Source organism: Hippichthys cyanospilos, chromosome 10 (assembly GCF_059441005.1).
Source record: "Hippichthys cyanospilos isolate Australia breed blue-spotted pipefish chromosome 10, RoL_Hcya_1.0, whole genome shotgun sequence".
Lineage (NCBI taxonomy): Eukaryota > Metazoa > Chordata > Actinopteri > Syngnathiformes > Syngnathidae > Hippichthys > Hippichthys cyanospilos.
The window spans coordinates 322,736-338,123 of record NC_142378.1 but is presented as its reverse complement, the minus strand read 5'-3'; the positions used below and the strand labels follow the sequence as shown (position 1 = coordinate 338,123).

At 48.8% G+C, this 15,388-nt stretch overlaps 1 protein-coding gene across 4 annotated transcripts in view; it reads right to left on the bottom strand.

Moving 5' to 3' along the window:
- Positions 1 to 15,388, bottom strand: part of dab1a (DAB adaptor protein 1a) — a 154,235-nt gene that overhangs the window by 26,098 nt on the left and 112,749 nt on the right. For all 4 annotated transcript variants that reach the window (XM_088425094.1, XM_088425095.1, XM_088425096.1 and 1 more), the window contains 3 exons: positions 6,685 to 6,824; positions 4,236 to 4,334; positions 1,013 to 1,144 (listed from right to left, as the gene is read on the bottom strand). In XM_088425094.1, coding sequence (XP_088281220.1) covers positions 1,013 to 1,144; positions 4,236 to 4,334; positions 6,685 to 6,824 — 371 coding nt within the window. The remainder of the gene's footprint in view (positions 1 to 1,012; positions 1,145 to 4,235; positions 4,335 to 6,684; positions 6,825 to 15,388) is intronic.

The window sequence follows — 15,388 nt, the reverse complement described above, 5'->3', positions numbered from 1 at the left end:
CGGCCCTGTTTGGAGGCCTCAATTAGCCGAGCCGACGTTAATGTTCATTCGGGCTAACGTTCTAACGACGAGCTAACGATGCTAACGTCGGACGCGGCGGCGAGCGAGCTAAGTAGCCATTCAAGAGAAACAAACGACTTGAGTTTAGGTTTAAGGTCACGTGAAGTACTTCCTGTTTGTTGGATCATAAAGCCTTCTCGCTAATGTTCTAACGACGAGCTAACGATGCTAACGTCGGACGCGGCAGCAAGCCGGTTCAGTCGCGGTTCAAGAGAAAGGGATTTGCATTCATAAAGAAAGGCAATATTTTTTATAACAAGAAACATTCATAAGCAGAGGTACCACAGTACTATAATCAAGCCTGTTAAAATACTAACTGGAATCATACATTTCGTAGGATCTTTCAGCAATGCAAAATTTCTCCATTTAACATTGAATGTCCCCGTGCGTATCACACCCCAAAAAAATAGTAAGTCCAACTTCTTTCCAGGTATACGTTGCGCGCGCGCGCAGGGCAAGCGCCGTTTTGTCGCAACCTTCATATAATAGCGAGCTCATAATGGCGGCGTTTACTCAAGCGCGCAGCTAAGGCTGAGCGACGGCGCCTGGACGGGGTGGCTTTTGGTGACAACCAATTTTGCCATCTCTGATCTATGTCGCAATAAGGCGCGTGCGCGTGTGTCGCCGCGAGTCAAAGAGCGGCGCCCGGGAGGACGGGTGTGCCATCAGGGCCGGCGACACGCGCTCAAACTCCCGTGGGCTCGGCGCGGGGAATCGACGCGGCGACGGCGGCCGGACGCAAAGGGGGCGCGGCGGGGGTCGGAAGAAGGCCAAAACGCGGGCCAAAACCAAGGCAAAGTCGACGGCTTGATAAACGGCGCGACGGGACGCGAGCTTCCGCGCAAAGGTCCTCGTCTAAACGGCGAGAGGTCGGCGCCGTCGAGGAGCGAGAGAGAGGGGGACACGCGGAACGCACGAACCAACGGAACCACGAAAATGTCCAAACACTGACCGACTGCGCCGTCTTGACGGCCACAAAGCGGTGGTTGCCCTCCTTGCCGCAGACGTAGCCGAACGCTCTGTGGTCCGTGATGTCCTTGGCGATGTAGGAGATCTCGTGGACGGCGTGGTGGTGTTGGAGGACCTGAAAGCAATGCTTTGTTGACTTCTTTTAGTCCCGGACCCACTCCCATATATTGGAGGGCCGTTAACCTTCCATCCCAAAGACCTCATTTGCACCATTCTTTTGACTCCGCACATCCATTTTTAAAAGCATTTCTTGCAGTGTCACTTCTGTCATTTAAACCATTTATGAGCCATTCCGGACGTCAATCCAGTTCCTCGTTTAGATATCCGTGCCTGCATTTTGGGATTAGCTTGCGATACATATGTTTTCTTGGCACGTTTAAGTTTATTTAAGCATATTTTCTGCCAATTACAAAAGCCCAACTTCTTTCCCTTGACAGACTGCCGGCCGGCGACGATAAAGAACGTTGGCACAAACACAAAGTCGATAGAGAGCGACGTCTTGTTTTCCCCTCAAAAGGATAACGCAGCCCGCGATGACAAATGAGCGCAGCATACGCAACGCGGCCGAAACAAGTCGAAAGCTTCCGCGTTATTCTTCTGCTGTTGCGTGTGAGCGAATGGACTTTGATGGGCGAAAAATGGACGTCGTGATCACGTCCACGTCGAGGCCGTTACGACTTTAAAAAGCATGGCTTTCGAAAACAGCTATCTGCAGTCATGCCAGATCGTTTTACAGTTTTAATGCCACGCTGTCCATTACGTGACAAAACACACAAAACAAAAACGACTTTCCGTGTTCACCATTCCTACCGTATTGTATACTTAAACAACTTTCGTAATAGGATGAACGGGAGGCGGACCCCGGGTTATGGCGTATTACGTTTTTATCACGTTACGAAGTGGAATGCCGAGTTTTTTCATCCCTTCTTTGCAGTATTTTTCCAACTTGACAACCGGCAGGACCTGCGAGGTTGTCCGTGTTTGTGTTGTTTTGCCTCCCTCTTCAGGCGTTTTTAGATAATTGCTCTTCTCGCGTCAAACTACCAGTCCGCTATCGGTCGGTTTCATGAAAATGCCGGCGCGCTAAAGAGGATCTCGCGCCGGTGCTTGCAATATCGTATTTGTTCCGTTGCTCAATTTTTAGCCCGAAAAATACGGCGGCCAAAATAATAATGGATCAATCGGCGAATCGCCGCAAAGCCAGTCCTCGCGCCGATTCGCTTTCCTCATCTACTGTCCAGGAAGAGAGAAGTTTGCGCACCCCCGACCTAGTCTCAACGATCCCAACGTCAGCGCGAGGCTCTTGCGTTTCCAATAAGCGCGCACGTGCCTGAAAGCGAGCCGGAGAGAGCGAGCGACATGCCCTCCGCCAAGATTAATGTCTCCTCTCTTCTCCCCCTCCGTCCCAAGCGCCGCCCTCCCCCCGCTACCGGACGACCTTCCCCCCTCGGGGAGGGAGCGGCCATCCGTCCCGTCCCGTCGTCCGAGCCGGCGCATCCATCCGCCCGTCCGGCTGAGTGATGCGCCGGCCTGGAATGAGACTGTCAAGAACCCTGAACCTCAGCAGAGTCATTCCGGCTGTCTCTCTCTCTCTCCCGCCATCCATTAGGGCCGATGGTGAGGACGGCGTCTCACTGTAGTTAATATTAATGCGTGGAGACAGAGGACAAAGTCTCCCTATGGGGAGCTTTGCTTTGACATATGCTTGCCCGTTCCCCGCCGACTCGGTCCGTCTCGCGTCTTTATTTCGTCGTCCCGGGATCTCTCGAGGCCGGGACGAAGACTGAAGACGGACATAAAAAAGAGGCGTGACCAACGCCGCCGCCGCCGGCGGGACCGGCTCGGCCGCGAGAAATACGAGCGCCACGCGGGAGGCCGCGCTTCTGAGTTACGGTCGGATACGCGCCGCGGAGGCGTAAATCTCGGGGATGGCCGTCTCGGCTAATAAAGGCGGGTGCCAATAGGGGGGCTGGCTTCATATCGCTGCTCTTCCCCCCGTTCGCGGCCGTTCCGATAAAGTTCGGCGCGCCAATTATGCACCAAAAAAGAGAGCGCTCTCTAGGATTATTGTAGAAATATAGCTACAATTTCATCCTTTCTAACATTAATAAAAGAGCCATTTCAATTACAGGTTTCATACGGATTACAGCTCATTCTAAATCTGAAAGTCAAGTTGAATGTGCATCAAAGTGCCTGTCATAAAAAAACCAGACACATTTTTGATCGTTGGAAGCAGAAAAAAAATACACAAATATAATATTTAATAAATGTAAGTTGATCTTAAACATTTTACACGGGTTTCTTTTATACCGCGATAGTCATTAACGTGATTTAGAACGTGATTTCTCATCTTTCAAAATCGTAATAACAATAATAAATAACACAATTCCGGTCAAAGAGCTAACAGCCTTGACTAAAGCTTCCTAATATAAGCCAATCGAGCACTGCAGTGCTGACCGTGACCATTGGACGGCGGCGTTTCCACACTTGCAACACATCTATTACGGCCATCGATTCAAGCTGAAGGATGCAAGTCAAGCTTTCATACGGCAGCATCAATATTGACATGGACATAACACCCGATATTTAGTTGGCCGTGAGAGGTGAGTGAAAACGCTAAATACGCTGGCCCTCTGGAGGTTTCCTTTTCCCATAACGCTTGAAAAAGTTCAACCGTTTCTCACCACACTTGGACAGCGAGAGCACCACAGCATCACCCGGTGGCGCCAACGCGCGGTTACACCACACAGCGCAAAAGCTGGGCCGTTTGCTCACCGTTTGAGGACCGCTTCACAGTGAAAGGATATCTTTGAAAACAAAAAAGAACTACGACGCCAATGCTGACATGCTCACACTAACAAGCTGAGAGGCGGCTTTCCTTTGTATCGATCCGTAGCCACGATATCGGGGGGGAACCCCCAACCGGCCGAATCTCCACCGAGTAAAAAACACAAAGCGGATCCGGGTATAATGGACAACCAAAGGTGGCGTCATTAGCGCGGACGCAGACAACGGGACAGCCGCGCTCCCTCATCTACTGTGGGCCTTGATTTCAGGGTTTCAATTAGGGGCCTCCTGATTTCCCCGGGGGGGCCCCTCCCCTTCGCTCGCCCGGAAATGCCTCGTTAACGACGGGAACGCACAGCGTTGACCTAGCCGTTAACAAACACGCGCGCGCGCGCAAATGGAAGGAGCGTTCCGCTTACCCCCGACTTCTCGTCAAAGATCTTGATCCCTCCAAAGGAAACGGTCAGGAAGACTTTCTGCTTGTGTTCTCCTTTGGAGCGCGCCGCCGCCGCCATGCCCTGAGGGCACAACATTGACGGATGGGTTCAAACGGCACAGCCACTTGCTTGAAATATACCCCGCGTCCATTAGGGCCCATCCATCCGATTCACGGAGAAAGCAAACCGGAAGGAGCACCTCCGGATCCAGTGATGCTCTCCTAAGAGACAGAAAAGCGAATCCTGGACTTTGCGTCCATCTGATCGGCTCGATCGTGATTTAGCATTTTATACAAAACTGATCAGTTTGCCAAATGATATGACTTATGGATATTTTGAGGGGGAATTCTACGTGCTTCATTTGCACTTGTGTGACTGTTCCTTTTGGAGTTAGAGGAATGTTTACATGTTGTTGGAGAAATACAAATCCACATTTCATTACGATCAGTTGTTGCGTTCCCTTATTTCTGTCCGTTCTATTTTTTTAACCAAACACCGGGTGGCCCTTTTCCGCGGGTGGGCCACCGAGCGGAATCTTCACCGCGATCCCGATGGTATTCCACCCGGAACCCTAATGGAGAGTCGGACCCCGCGGCCTGGCCAAATCTTCAAACTGATCTGTTGGATCAAAAATATCACCCCAATTCTGGGGTAAAAAGAAACCGATCTTCTCAAAATCCGCAGCGAGTGTGTTCGGGGAACTCAGACATCTTGGTGAGGTAAAAAATGGACACATTTGACTGGTTAGAAGTCTCAAAGGAAGCATAGTAAAATCAATAGCGAGCGATGGAAAAAAAAAAAGACATGACAGGTGCGGGCCGAAGTTCATTGGCGACGCCCGGTGAAAACATAACCCCTGGCAACGTCCCCAAACGACACACGGATGATGAATAAACGCCACCGGTGCGCCTGCGCCAGCCAGACGCCGGCCCGGCCCGGCCCGCGTTGGAGGGGGAAAAAGAAGGTGAGGGAGATCAGAGAAAAGCTCTTGATGGATTTGCCGTAGCCGTAAATGAGGAGGAGGAGGAGGGAAGGCGTTTGATCAATGAGCTGTCTTTCCTTTCCTCGGCCCTTCGCCACCTCCGGCTTTTTCTCCCGATTCAAAAGCCTCCCGGAGGGAAAATAACCAATCGGCTTCTTCTAACTTGCGACTGTTGTGTCCAAACGCGCTCTTGAGATGTACGAACGGCCGTTTAAACGCTTTTAACAGAGATCCCCACCCTGTTTATCGCCGGGGAGACGCACTGACCCTAATTCCCTAAATATAAAACACTTTTCCCCCCAAAACCAGAGCCAAAAGTACGGGTGCGCCCTATAAACGGTAGATCAGACGCCGACGTCCATTTTTATATCGGCCGTACCCTTAACGATAAGAATTCCGGTACGGGACGAGCTCAGTCGGCCGTTAGCGGCCGGCGCCCGTTACGGCAGCGGCTCGTGTTAGCTGAGGTTATTATTTTCAATAAAAGAAGTGAGCGGACTGAGCCGACGTCCGAGGCCATCCAAGGTTATGAAGTCTCTAGCTGCAGCGCTTAGAGAACCCCGACAGGTATTCCGTTTGACTTGTTTCTTATTTATTTAACACCAATGCTGCTGTATTTATGGGAACTTGAGCTGCGACCGCTTCGAGCGCATTCAACGTTCCACCGGCGCAACGTTCACCGACTGCTCACAAAGCGGCGAATCCGCCCAACTTAACCAGCGACAAATATCTGACTTTACTGACAAAAGCGGCCAAACTTTTGCTGCGACTTCTACACGGCAACGTAGCAAATACCTGAAATTGAAGCCCGAATGAAGGGTGCATGCTGTGCAGGGGCGGATCCTATATTTGGGGAATTAGGGTCACAGTTATTGGCGAGATGTCGAGGGCCGGCCTCTGAAACCCCCGGGGAAAAAAAAAAAATCCAAATCCGACCTCGTCTCCTTTAAAGCCGACTCTCCTCGTTTATCATCATCTTCCCTCATCTTCCTCACTCCCCTCTCATCCGAACGATTCTCCCGCCCGCGCGGCTTCCCTTTTCTCGCTAACTAGCCCATCCGTCTTCCTCTGCCCGTAATTGTTCCCGTCCTTGCAAATGAGACTTTCGCCGGGCGCGGCCGGCCCTCATCCGTATAGCTAAGCTCACCTCTTGAGCTCCCTCTTTTCTTCTTCCGACAAACCCGAGGCAAAAATACGTCGGCTCTACCGCCTCACTAAAAATAACAGACCTTGGCTTTAATGGATATTTGCGCGATGGCTTCGTTGCATTCTTTCATTTCCCGAGCCATAAGCGCAATATCTACAGCGGCGGATTCATTAAAGAGCTTGAGAAAAAATTGGAGGCCTCCCCCTTGAGAAATTCCCATGTACCACCGCCAAATGACTCAAGAAGAAGAGTCGTCTGCGAATAACTCCAAGAAGAACGACGGGAATGACGGCTGTCCTTACCTTGAGCTTCATCATGGAATCCTGACAGAGTTTGTCCCCTCGGGCGGCGGCGACCTCGTCCAGGCCGATGAGCTTAGCCTTGTAGCGGACGCCGTCGCCCTTAAAGCGCCTGACGAGCGCCGCCTCGCTGCGATCCTGCCCTGCAAACGCACGCGCTTTTCAGCCCGGCGTCCCGGCTCGTCTTTTACCTCGGCCGCCATCCGTCTTGCCGAGCGGAAAAGACCCCGGCTGATCCGCGGGACCAAAAAAAAAGGGAACGTTACGCGCGATCATATGAGCGCCACCGATCGATGCGGCCCTTTGTGGACTTTTTTTTTTTTTCCCTTCTTATCTCCTGCGTGGCGAGCGTGTCGGCATTGCGAGCGGCGGCCGCGTTCACCTTGTTCCCCGCCCCGCGCGCGTTAGCTATCGTGCTCGACGTCGGAACGAGAAAGAGGAGGAGACGACGTGTGTTATTTTTCGTATCCAATTCATCATCAAAAGTATCGGGACGCCCGGATTCGCCGATAATCCCCGAGGCGTACCTGCGCCTTATCGCGTTCGACCCCTCGGCGTCGATCGGGACACGATTCGGCCCGTTGATCTAGACCGCAGGTGTGGAAGTCCGGTCCTGGAGGGCCGATATCCTACATGTTTTCAAACCTTTTCCCTCAAAAACACCTGATTCAAACGATTGCCATCATTTTGAAGCTCCCGCAGAGCTCGCTAATCAGCCAATCATTTGAATCAGGCGTGTTGGGGAAAGAAAACCGCAAAACATGCAGGAGGCCGGCCCTCCAGGACTGGAGTTCCACACCTATGATCTAGACACATCGGACAAAAAGCATCCAAAGGAAAAAAAAAAACACGAGGAGGCTAAAAATGGCGATAAATGTCAAACAGGAAGAGGGTCAAAACATTGACACACAGAGGTTAAAGCAGCAAATTAGAAAACGCACCTTTATAGTCTGAAATGTCAGCTTGCGTATTCTCTTTTATGTATGCGTCATCCGTTCTTTTTCTGGCTCCTCCATTGGAAAATCGCATCCCAAATGACGACGCACGTCGATAGAAAAATCGACAGAATGATGGCAAGCAAAAGGAGCCCTTGGGATTCATTTCATTTACCTTCCATTTGGAAAGAAAACCAAAGTGATGCTGCATTATTTTTCCGCCTCGTCTTTGCCACCGTTTGGTTAGAAACAGGTTGATCATGCTGCAAAGCTGATCATGAAAAGACAGAAAAAAAATCGCCACAGGACACTATTTCAAGTCTTGAAAGATGATGTTAAGTGCTTTGTAATGTTTTGAAAATGACTCCTAGTCAATGCGTGCTCGTAGTCAATGCGTGGCATCCTCCTGTGGTAAACTGCCACATGCACAAATCCAAGGCTTATACAGTGTTTTTGTTTGACTTTGGAATAAGGCTGAAAAATAATATGAGGAAAAAGTGAAGCGTTTTATATCATTTCACCCGCCGCACGGAGGGCGACGCCTACAAGCGAAACGTGGTAACGTAATAGTTTCTCCCTTGGCGCCGTTAAGTCATACGTCGGCGCCGCGCTGACAGGAGGGGAAACCCTTTCAATGTTTTTAATCTCCGTTCCAGTCGAGTAAATGCTCGAAATCGGCAGGTAGAGTCAGGCGGCGCCCACGCGCCAAGGCGGCGCGCCTCGTATAACGCCGCGCTAGAGCGGCGCGACCCTCGCAAGGTCGTACGGCTGCGGAAAGCAGCGGATTAGAGTTAAGATTTCTTTTCATTCGAAATTCCCCAAAAATATGACTCGCCTTAATTTGGCACCAGGAGTTTTGGTGGCAACGAGAAAGTTGTTGACAACTAGTAGTAAAAACTAGAGCAAAAGAGAATGCATCTCATCTTTTGTAAATTCTTCATATTTTCATGTGTTCATATGCGTAAATTATCGATTTTTTTTTTTGATAAAATGAGTGTTTTTCAGATTCCGCAGGTCAGTGGATGCGGCACCGGATAACGTTGAGTACGCTCGAAGCATTTTTTTTTCTTTTCCTCACGACGCAGCTCAAGTTCTTTTTGCCATAAATATTCGAAAATGCAAGGCATCCGTCTTCCGCCAAGTTTACGATTGCGCGTAAATGCCAAAAGACCACGAATAAAAACGGCTCAAATGGAATACAAGTTCCATGATCTCTAACTGGCGCATATAGCTTGCCACTCTTAATTGAATGGGACGGAGACGTCGTAATCTTGTCGTGATCGTCTCCTTCTTAGTATTATTCCCGCGCGGGAACAAGCACGGCCTGGGATGTGGGTTCAGCCGGCTCGCTTCTGGCACTGAAAATAACAACCTCGGCTAACGCGAGCCGCCGTTAGCTGCGAGCGGCCGCTAACGGCCAATCGACTTCCACCTTCTAGTTCGTCCCGTTGTGGTCATTCTTATAAGAATACAGCCGATATCAAAACGCACATCTGAAAAGTCCTTGCAAAATGTGTTTTATATTACAAAAACACGCACTCGGATTGCCTTTGCCATCATAGAAACACACGGCCGTATGATATGAAAAGCCAACAGGGAGGGAATCCGCCGACGCGCCAGTCGTGCCAGCCGCTTGGCGGGTCAAAACACACACACACACACACACGCGCGCGCCAGTCACACACACGCATATAAACTAACCGGTGATGCCTTTACTCCGAAAGAAGCGCACATGCACGTACAAAGCCGACACCCGGGGAAGCTGCCGACGTGCCAGTCACGGCCGCCGCTCAAAGAGCGTACGACAGCACGCGCGCACGCACGCACGCACGCACGAGCGGCGAGACGAAGAAGAGGACGGCCGGTGACGGACGGTTGAATGAGCGAGGCCTCCCCGGATAAATGTCACTCTGGATTAGAGCGTTACGACAGGCAGAAGCCCCTTCGCGATCGATGGCGGGTAGAGTGCAGTCGGGCCCCTTGGGAAAGCCCCGGGCGTCGCCCCCGGCAACCGTAACCTCCCGTCCGCTCAATGCGTCACGCTCGTCCAGAAGGCCTCGCCGTCAACGTTGTCGCACACGCTCCCGGGATTGCATTCGGCCCGCGGTGCAACGGGGTCGCGCCCCGCCCCGCCCTCCCCTTTTCCACCTTCGGCCTTCGCCTCAAGGTCGGGCCGTTAATTCTTTACCTGAGGGTAGGCTTGCCGATACCATTGTTGATACCGTTCTTACACAGCGAGCGGCAACATAAAACAGGTCAGAGCTAAAAGGTAAACAGAAGAGCCGTTTGGGACTCATCTCTATTGAATTATATCCAAACGGATCGCTTGTCAGTAACGGCAAATGACTCCATTTCACTGAACGGCTGGAGAATATCTCGTATTATCTCGCGGGCATACTATGTATCATTTATCCTCTGCTCAGAACAACTAATGTTAAATGCCATACAGAGAAGACAAAAGAGGAGCTGAGTTTCCATCAAAGTATATCGGTATGGATGTTCTATACTGCCCCCGGGTGGACAAAGTATGCGCAGCAGAATGAGCGTCACAAATTGTTTTTTGTTCTCTAACTACTGTACGTTTTTATTAAGTCAAGAATTTTACTTAGAAAATTGAACATACGTATTGGTGGCAAAATAGTATAGTAAGTCCTACGTATATATAACATACAATCTGAAAACGTCATAAACAAAAAATAAAGAAAGGTTTTATGTACCTTTGAGTTGCGCTTGTTCTGCCCATATTCCCCAGTAAGGGTAGCCTAGGCTAGGCTGGCTTCGTATTTCTTGATTATCTCCAGCTTTGTTTCCATATAAATCATCTTCTTCCTTCTCTAAGATCACTAGCAATCTTGGGACCCATGGCTAACCCTTTCAACTTTCAATTAAGCAGTAACATGCACTCGAATAGAACTCACGATAGAACAAAGATTTACCACGCCGCCATTTTGAAACAAGTGACCGTTAGCAGACCAGCATTGCAGTGACGCATTGCACGGAGGCATTGACGGCAACAGAAAATAAGTGCAAAAACCGCCTGCAGATGGAGACAAAACAACACAAATACAGCCAATCCCCCGGGGTCATGACAGTTGTTTTTGACGCAAAGCGTGGAAAATACCAGAGAGGATGAAAAAAACTCATATTCCGCATCGCAACATGAAAAAAAAACGTAAGCCGGGGACGTTATAACCCGGGGGTCCACTGTAGTTACTATAATGACGAGTTCAATACGTTTTTTTTTTAACTCTTAAATCGGTGACAGACTCTGGCTTGTTTCAGTTTACGTAAATACATTTTTTTCACTAACACAAGAGCAGTTAAATATTTCACATACAACCATCGGAGACAAGCTATGGATGTCGCCCTTCCGTTACATGTCTAATTCTGACGTGTTGCAAACGTGCCGCGTGGGAACGGGGTCAGGTATTCTTGTTAACTTCAGCGGTGCAAAAAAAGCCATCATCCGGCTCGTAAACGGAAGCAAAGTGTGTGAGCTCAATAATGCTCAATGGCCTCGCTCGTTACATTTATTAGACATCGGGGGCCCGGTCGTCCGCGGCTACCGCCTAACAATCCTTTGCCAATCCGCGATTAGCCATGATCCGGTCTCCGGAAATGCACGCGCTTGGTCTTTTTTCAGCATCCGAGCGCTCCGGACGTAACGGCAGCCGGGCCGCCTCCCGAGCGCCACTCGGCGGCCTCGCAATCGATCCCGCTCCGACGGCCGACGTCGGCAAAGCGTTATTTCAGCCCGCAAAGGAAAAGCCAGTTCCAGGCCGGCAAGATTGATTTAGCGCATAAAAGCTGGCACTTGACTGACGAGCGGCGTATGCAAATGTGCGACGGCGAGTGTAAAATGCGATGATAAAGTGCGACTCATGGAGGGAACAAATTGCCTGGCGCGTTTGCTGACGCCTGCCTTTTTTCTTTATGGCGCCGCTGTGTGACGGCTGTTGTGTTTATGAAGATGCTTTCTACTACAAGTTGGCGCCGTTAAATGGTTGAGGTACTCCCATCTGAAGATGAGAGATTTTTATTTTTTGGGGGAAATAAGGACAAGACAGGCAATGTTGCAAAAATGTGCTCATTTTAGCGATTTTAGTTTTTTGCTTCAAAGCAGAAATGAGGTCTGTCTGGTCTATCTATTTATCTAGCTAGCTAGCTAGCCAGGAAACTAGCCAAAATAGCCTGGGTGGGATGAGGGTTCCAAATTAAGATTTCAAGCGAGGATTTGCATCACGATTGTGTCAAACCAGGTTACGTATTTTTGAGGATCGGGGATTTGACTACTGTCCAAAACTGAATACATCAAAATCAAACTCTTTCTTCAGCCATTTAGCTACAATATTGATCAAAACAATATCTATCTATCTATCTATCTATCTATCTATCTATCTATCTATCTAGATCAAGTATTAACAGGCTGCTGGATGTATCTATCTATCTATCTATCTCTATATCTAGCTCCCTTGTTTGCGGCCCCGGATCGGACGCATCTGATGTCAGGGTGACTTTCGAAGGAGCGGATGGGTCCAAGTTTGAAATCGTGGCGACGGTCGGCTCCCGGGAGGAGGCCGGGGGTCATTTTGCCCGGCGTTCCGAGCGCAAGTTTGACTCTCCCGTGTCCATTTGCTAAATGAAGCGACGGCTCCGTCCCCGCTCGGGGAGCCGTGTCCTTTGGAAGTTCCATTTGATGATGTCGAAACACAAGTGAAAAGCTGTCCTGAAAGCTTTCATCACATATGGCGTGGCTACTTTCCTTTGTGGCCTGTCCTGAATCAAAAATGGCAGTAGCGCAGGGTTAAGCCGCTTTCTCAAGGGGCGTTATACGGGCCTTTTTCAAAAACTAGTCTGCACAGATTTGTTTGGGGTTTTTTTGTCTCGAAGCGCAAGCTAATAAGACGGGATCTTCACAAAGAGCGGCGTTTTTAGTCCTATTTGGAAAAGGGTTCTAAAGTTACAACCACGACTCGATGAATGGACAAACAACCGAGCAATTTGATCGAGCATGACTTTTGACGATCGTTTCTTGAAGTGTAAACCTAAAATCGTCCAAATCATTTCACTCGCGCAACAGAAAATATTCTCAGTCTTTAGACCTTTATTAAATCGTACGGATTAGCACTGCTGAATAAAAACTTGTTCAAATGTTTCCTGCGATTTTTCCTCATATTATTATGTCTATGATGCGTTTTTTTCAAAACGTATGAGGAATATCAAGCGATGAGTATGGCCGTCTGATCTTGTAACTCGCTGACGGTTGTTTGGATGACGAAATCGTTTGATTTTGGTGCGTTACACTTTCTACAGTATAACCTTTCCTCTAAAATCATAAATCCAGCTTGAAAAAATTATTATTGACGCTAATGCTCTAATCCTTGCTTGAAACCTTATTTTGAAAGCCTCGTCGCTGCTTGAAACTGACTGAAGCTAGCTAGCTCGCTAATGAGGAGGAGCCAAACAAGCTAGCTAGCTTCTTAGAGCAATGTTTCGCACACGCGAGGCATTGTGGGGCGTGATTCGTTTACTCCGTCTTACTCTTGTTTTTTAATTCATTTGGATGACTGAAGCGAAGACTGCAGATGTAGAGCGAATCCATTCGTGGTGTTGGTTGTTTTTTTTTTTCCTCCTTCTAAGACAGACCAGACAAAAAGTCGCACATGTAAAATCAGATCGAGAATAATAGCTTGAATCGCAATTATGCAAGACTTCTTTTTTTTTTCTCATGTAGATTAAAGCCACTTCCGTAGTATTTTGTCACCGGCACAGACTGGAAGAGAGCCTCCGCCTGAGGGAGGTTCGCCAGAGATTTTTTTTTCCTTTTTCTTTTTCCCAGCCGCTCGTTGTTACGTAGCCACAAACCGGCACGATGTTATATTTAGAAAGTGCTAATTGTTGTTTCTCGACGCGGAACTTGAGGAAACACCCGGAGCGTCTGGCGGAGTCAAAAAGGCAGACGGCTCATCCGGTTGTGGCTTTGAGCGTCTTGTACTTATTCCGCCGTTTCAACCAAAAGGAGACACGCGCCGTCACCGCAACACGAAAACGCTATCTGCCGCGCGTACCTCAGCTTTTTGATGAAAGGCCGCTGATGCCAGTGCTTTGTCGGGGGGCCCGCGCTCAAACGCGGCGCGTTGTAATGTTTACCTACATGGACGGTAAATAAAAATAAAGCTGATCTGAGAAGACGTGACAGAAATAAAAGTATCATCTTAACTACGCCACCCGCATCTGATCAAGATTGAAGGCGGTTTGGTTTTATTTATGATATTTGTGTCTTGTAGGTGTTTACCCCATTTTTTGTCCATTTTTGTGAGATTTTGGCCTAAATGGATGAATAAAGCGCAATATATATGGATTCGTTATGGTAAATGGTATACGGCAGGACACCTCTGTACATCGCGAACGTTAGGAAAAAACAATCAAGTTCACGTCATAGACGAATCTTGCATCAATCCAAGAGGATTTTTTCTTTCTGACAAACCGTGCAATCTCGCATCCAACTCCAGCAGTTTTTCTTTTGCCGAAATGACAAAACCAATTGAAACAATATCTTTTCTTCTAAACAGAAACAAAACCTCCATGGTTTGAGTAAGGACGATTTGTGTTTGCGTAATGTGTGTTTAATACAGGCAACATTTCTAATCTCTCTTTCTGGCGATGCATTTCTGATTGTTTGTGAGCGCAACCCGTGTCCCGTCCGCCTCCCGACAAGGTGTCGGAGCGGGATGAAAAAAAAAGGGGAGGTGGGGGGGCGTCGTCATCCTGTCGCGCAACACCGAACCCGCTCCCCCCACGGGCCTGCGCCGCGGGCCGCTCATGCGCCACGACAATCATTGGGAGAAGCTTTCTTTTCAATGTGTGTATCACTAAAGGCGCTTTCTCCAAGAGCATCAGGTATCCTCTCCAAAACCCGGCGGAAGTCACCGTCCCGTCCCTTTCATTTTTTGAGGCTTCCTAATGAAGCGGCCCCCTCGCGCGGCTGGCTCGGTATGCGAAGGGCAAAAAGACGCCAGCTGCTAGCGTGCGTCCACCTCAGTGAGGAGACGCTCCTGCGTTTGTTTATCAAGTCTAATTTATTCGCCTATTAGAACTACCGTTGAAACTTTTCATTCAAAATCGACAAACAAACCGCTGGAGTGATGTGGAGATATATTGATGAAAATGTGCATCTATTTGCTACATGCTAGATGCCGCATTCTATATGCTACATACTGTATGTCACCGGGAATGAATAGGCTTTTTCTGTGGGTGGAAAACTTGAATTTGCATTCAAACGGATTGTTGGCTTGACAAACAAAATAATAGCCTGCATGACATGCATTTTTGGAATGTGTTGAAGTTAGAAGAAGAATAACTGGGCAAGAAATGTGGAACAAGAAGCGTGTCAAAATATTGAGGCGAATACATTTTAATGTGAAATTGTATCGTATAGAGCTGCATGACTTTTTTCCCTTAACTCCGCAACACGCTCTATAATCCAACAGGACCAATTCATTCACCGTTCGTCAGTCCGGCACCTTCAGACGCCCGTTTTGCCGCCTAATGACGGGAATGCTGAAAAAAAATGGTGAATTAAAAATGTGGGAATTGCAACCAATGTGGGATAGTAAACATGATGCTAAGGTTAAACCCCTTCCCTGGCTTTATTTTTATGTTGCACTTATCGTGTTTCGTTTTTCATTTGAAGTGGAAATGTAGAACCACAGACATGGTGTTAACTTTAAGTGTAAGTACAAAAACAGAAAAAAGAATCGGTATGAGTGCTG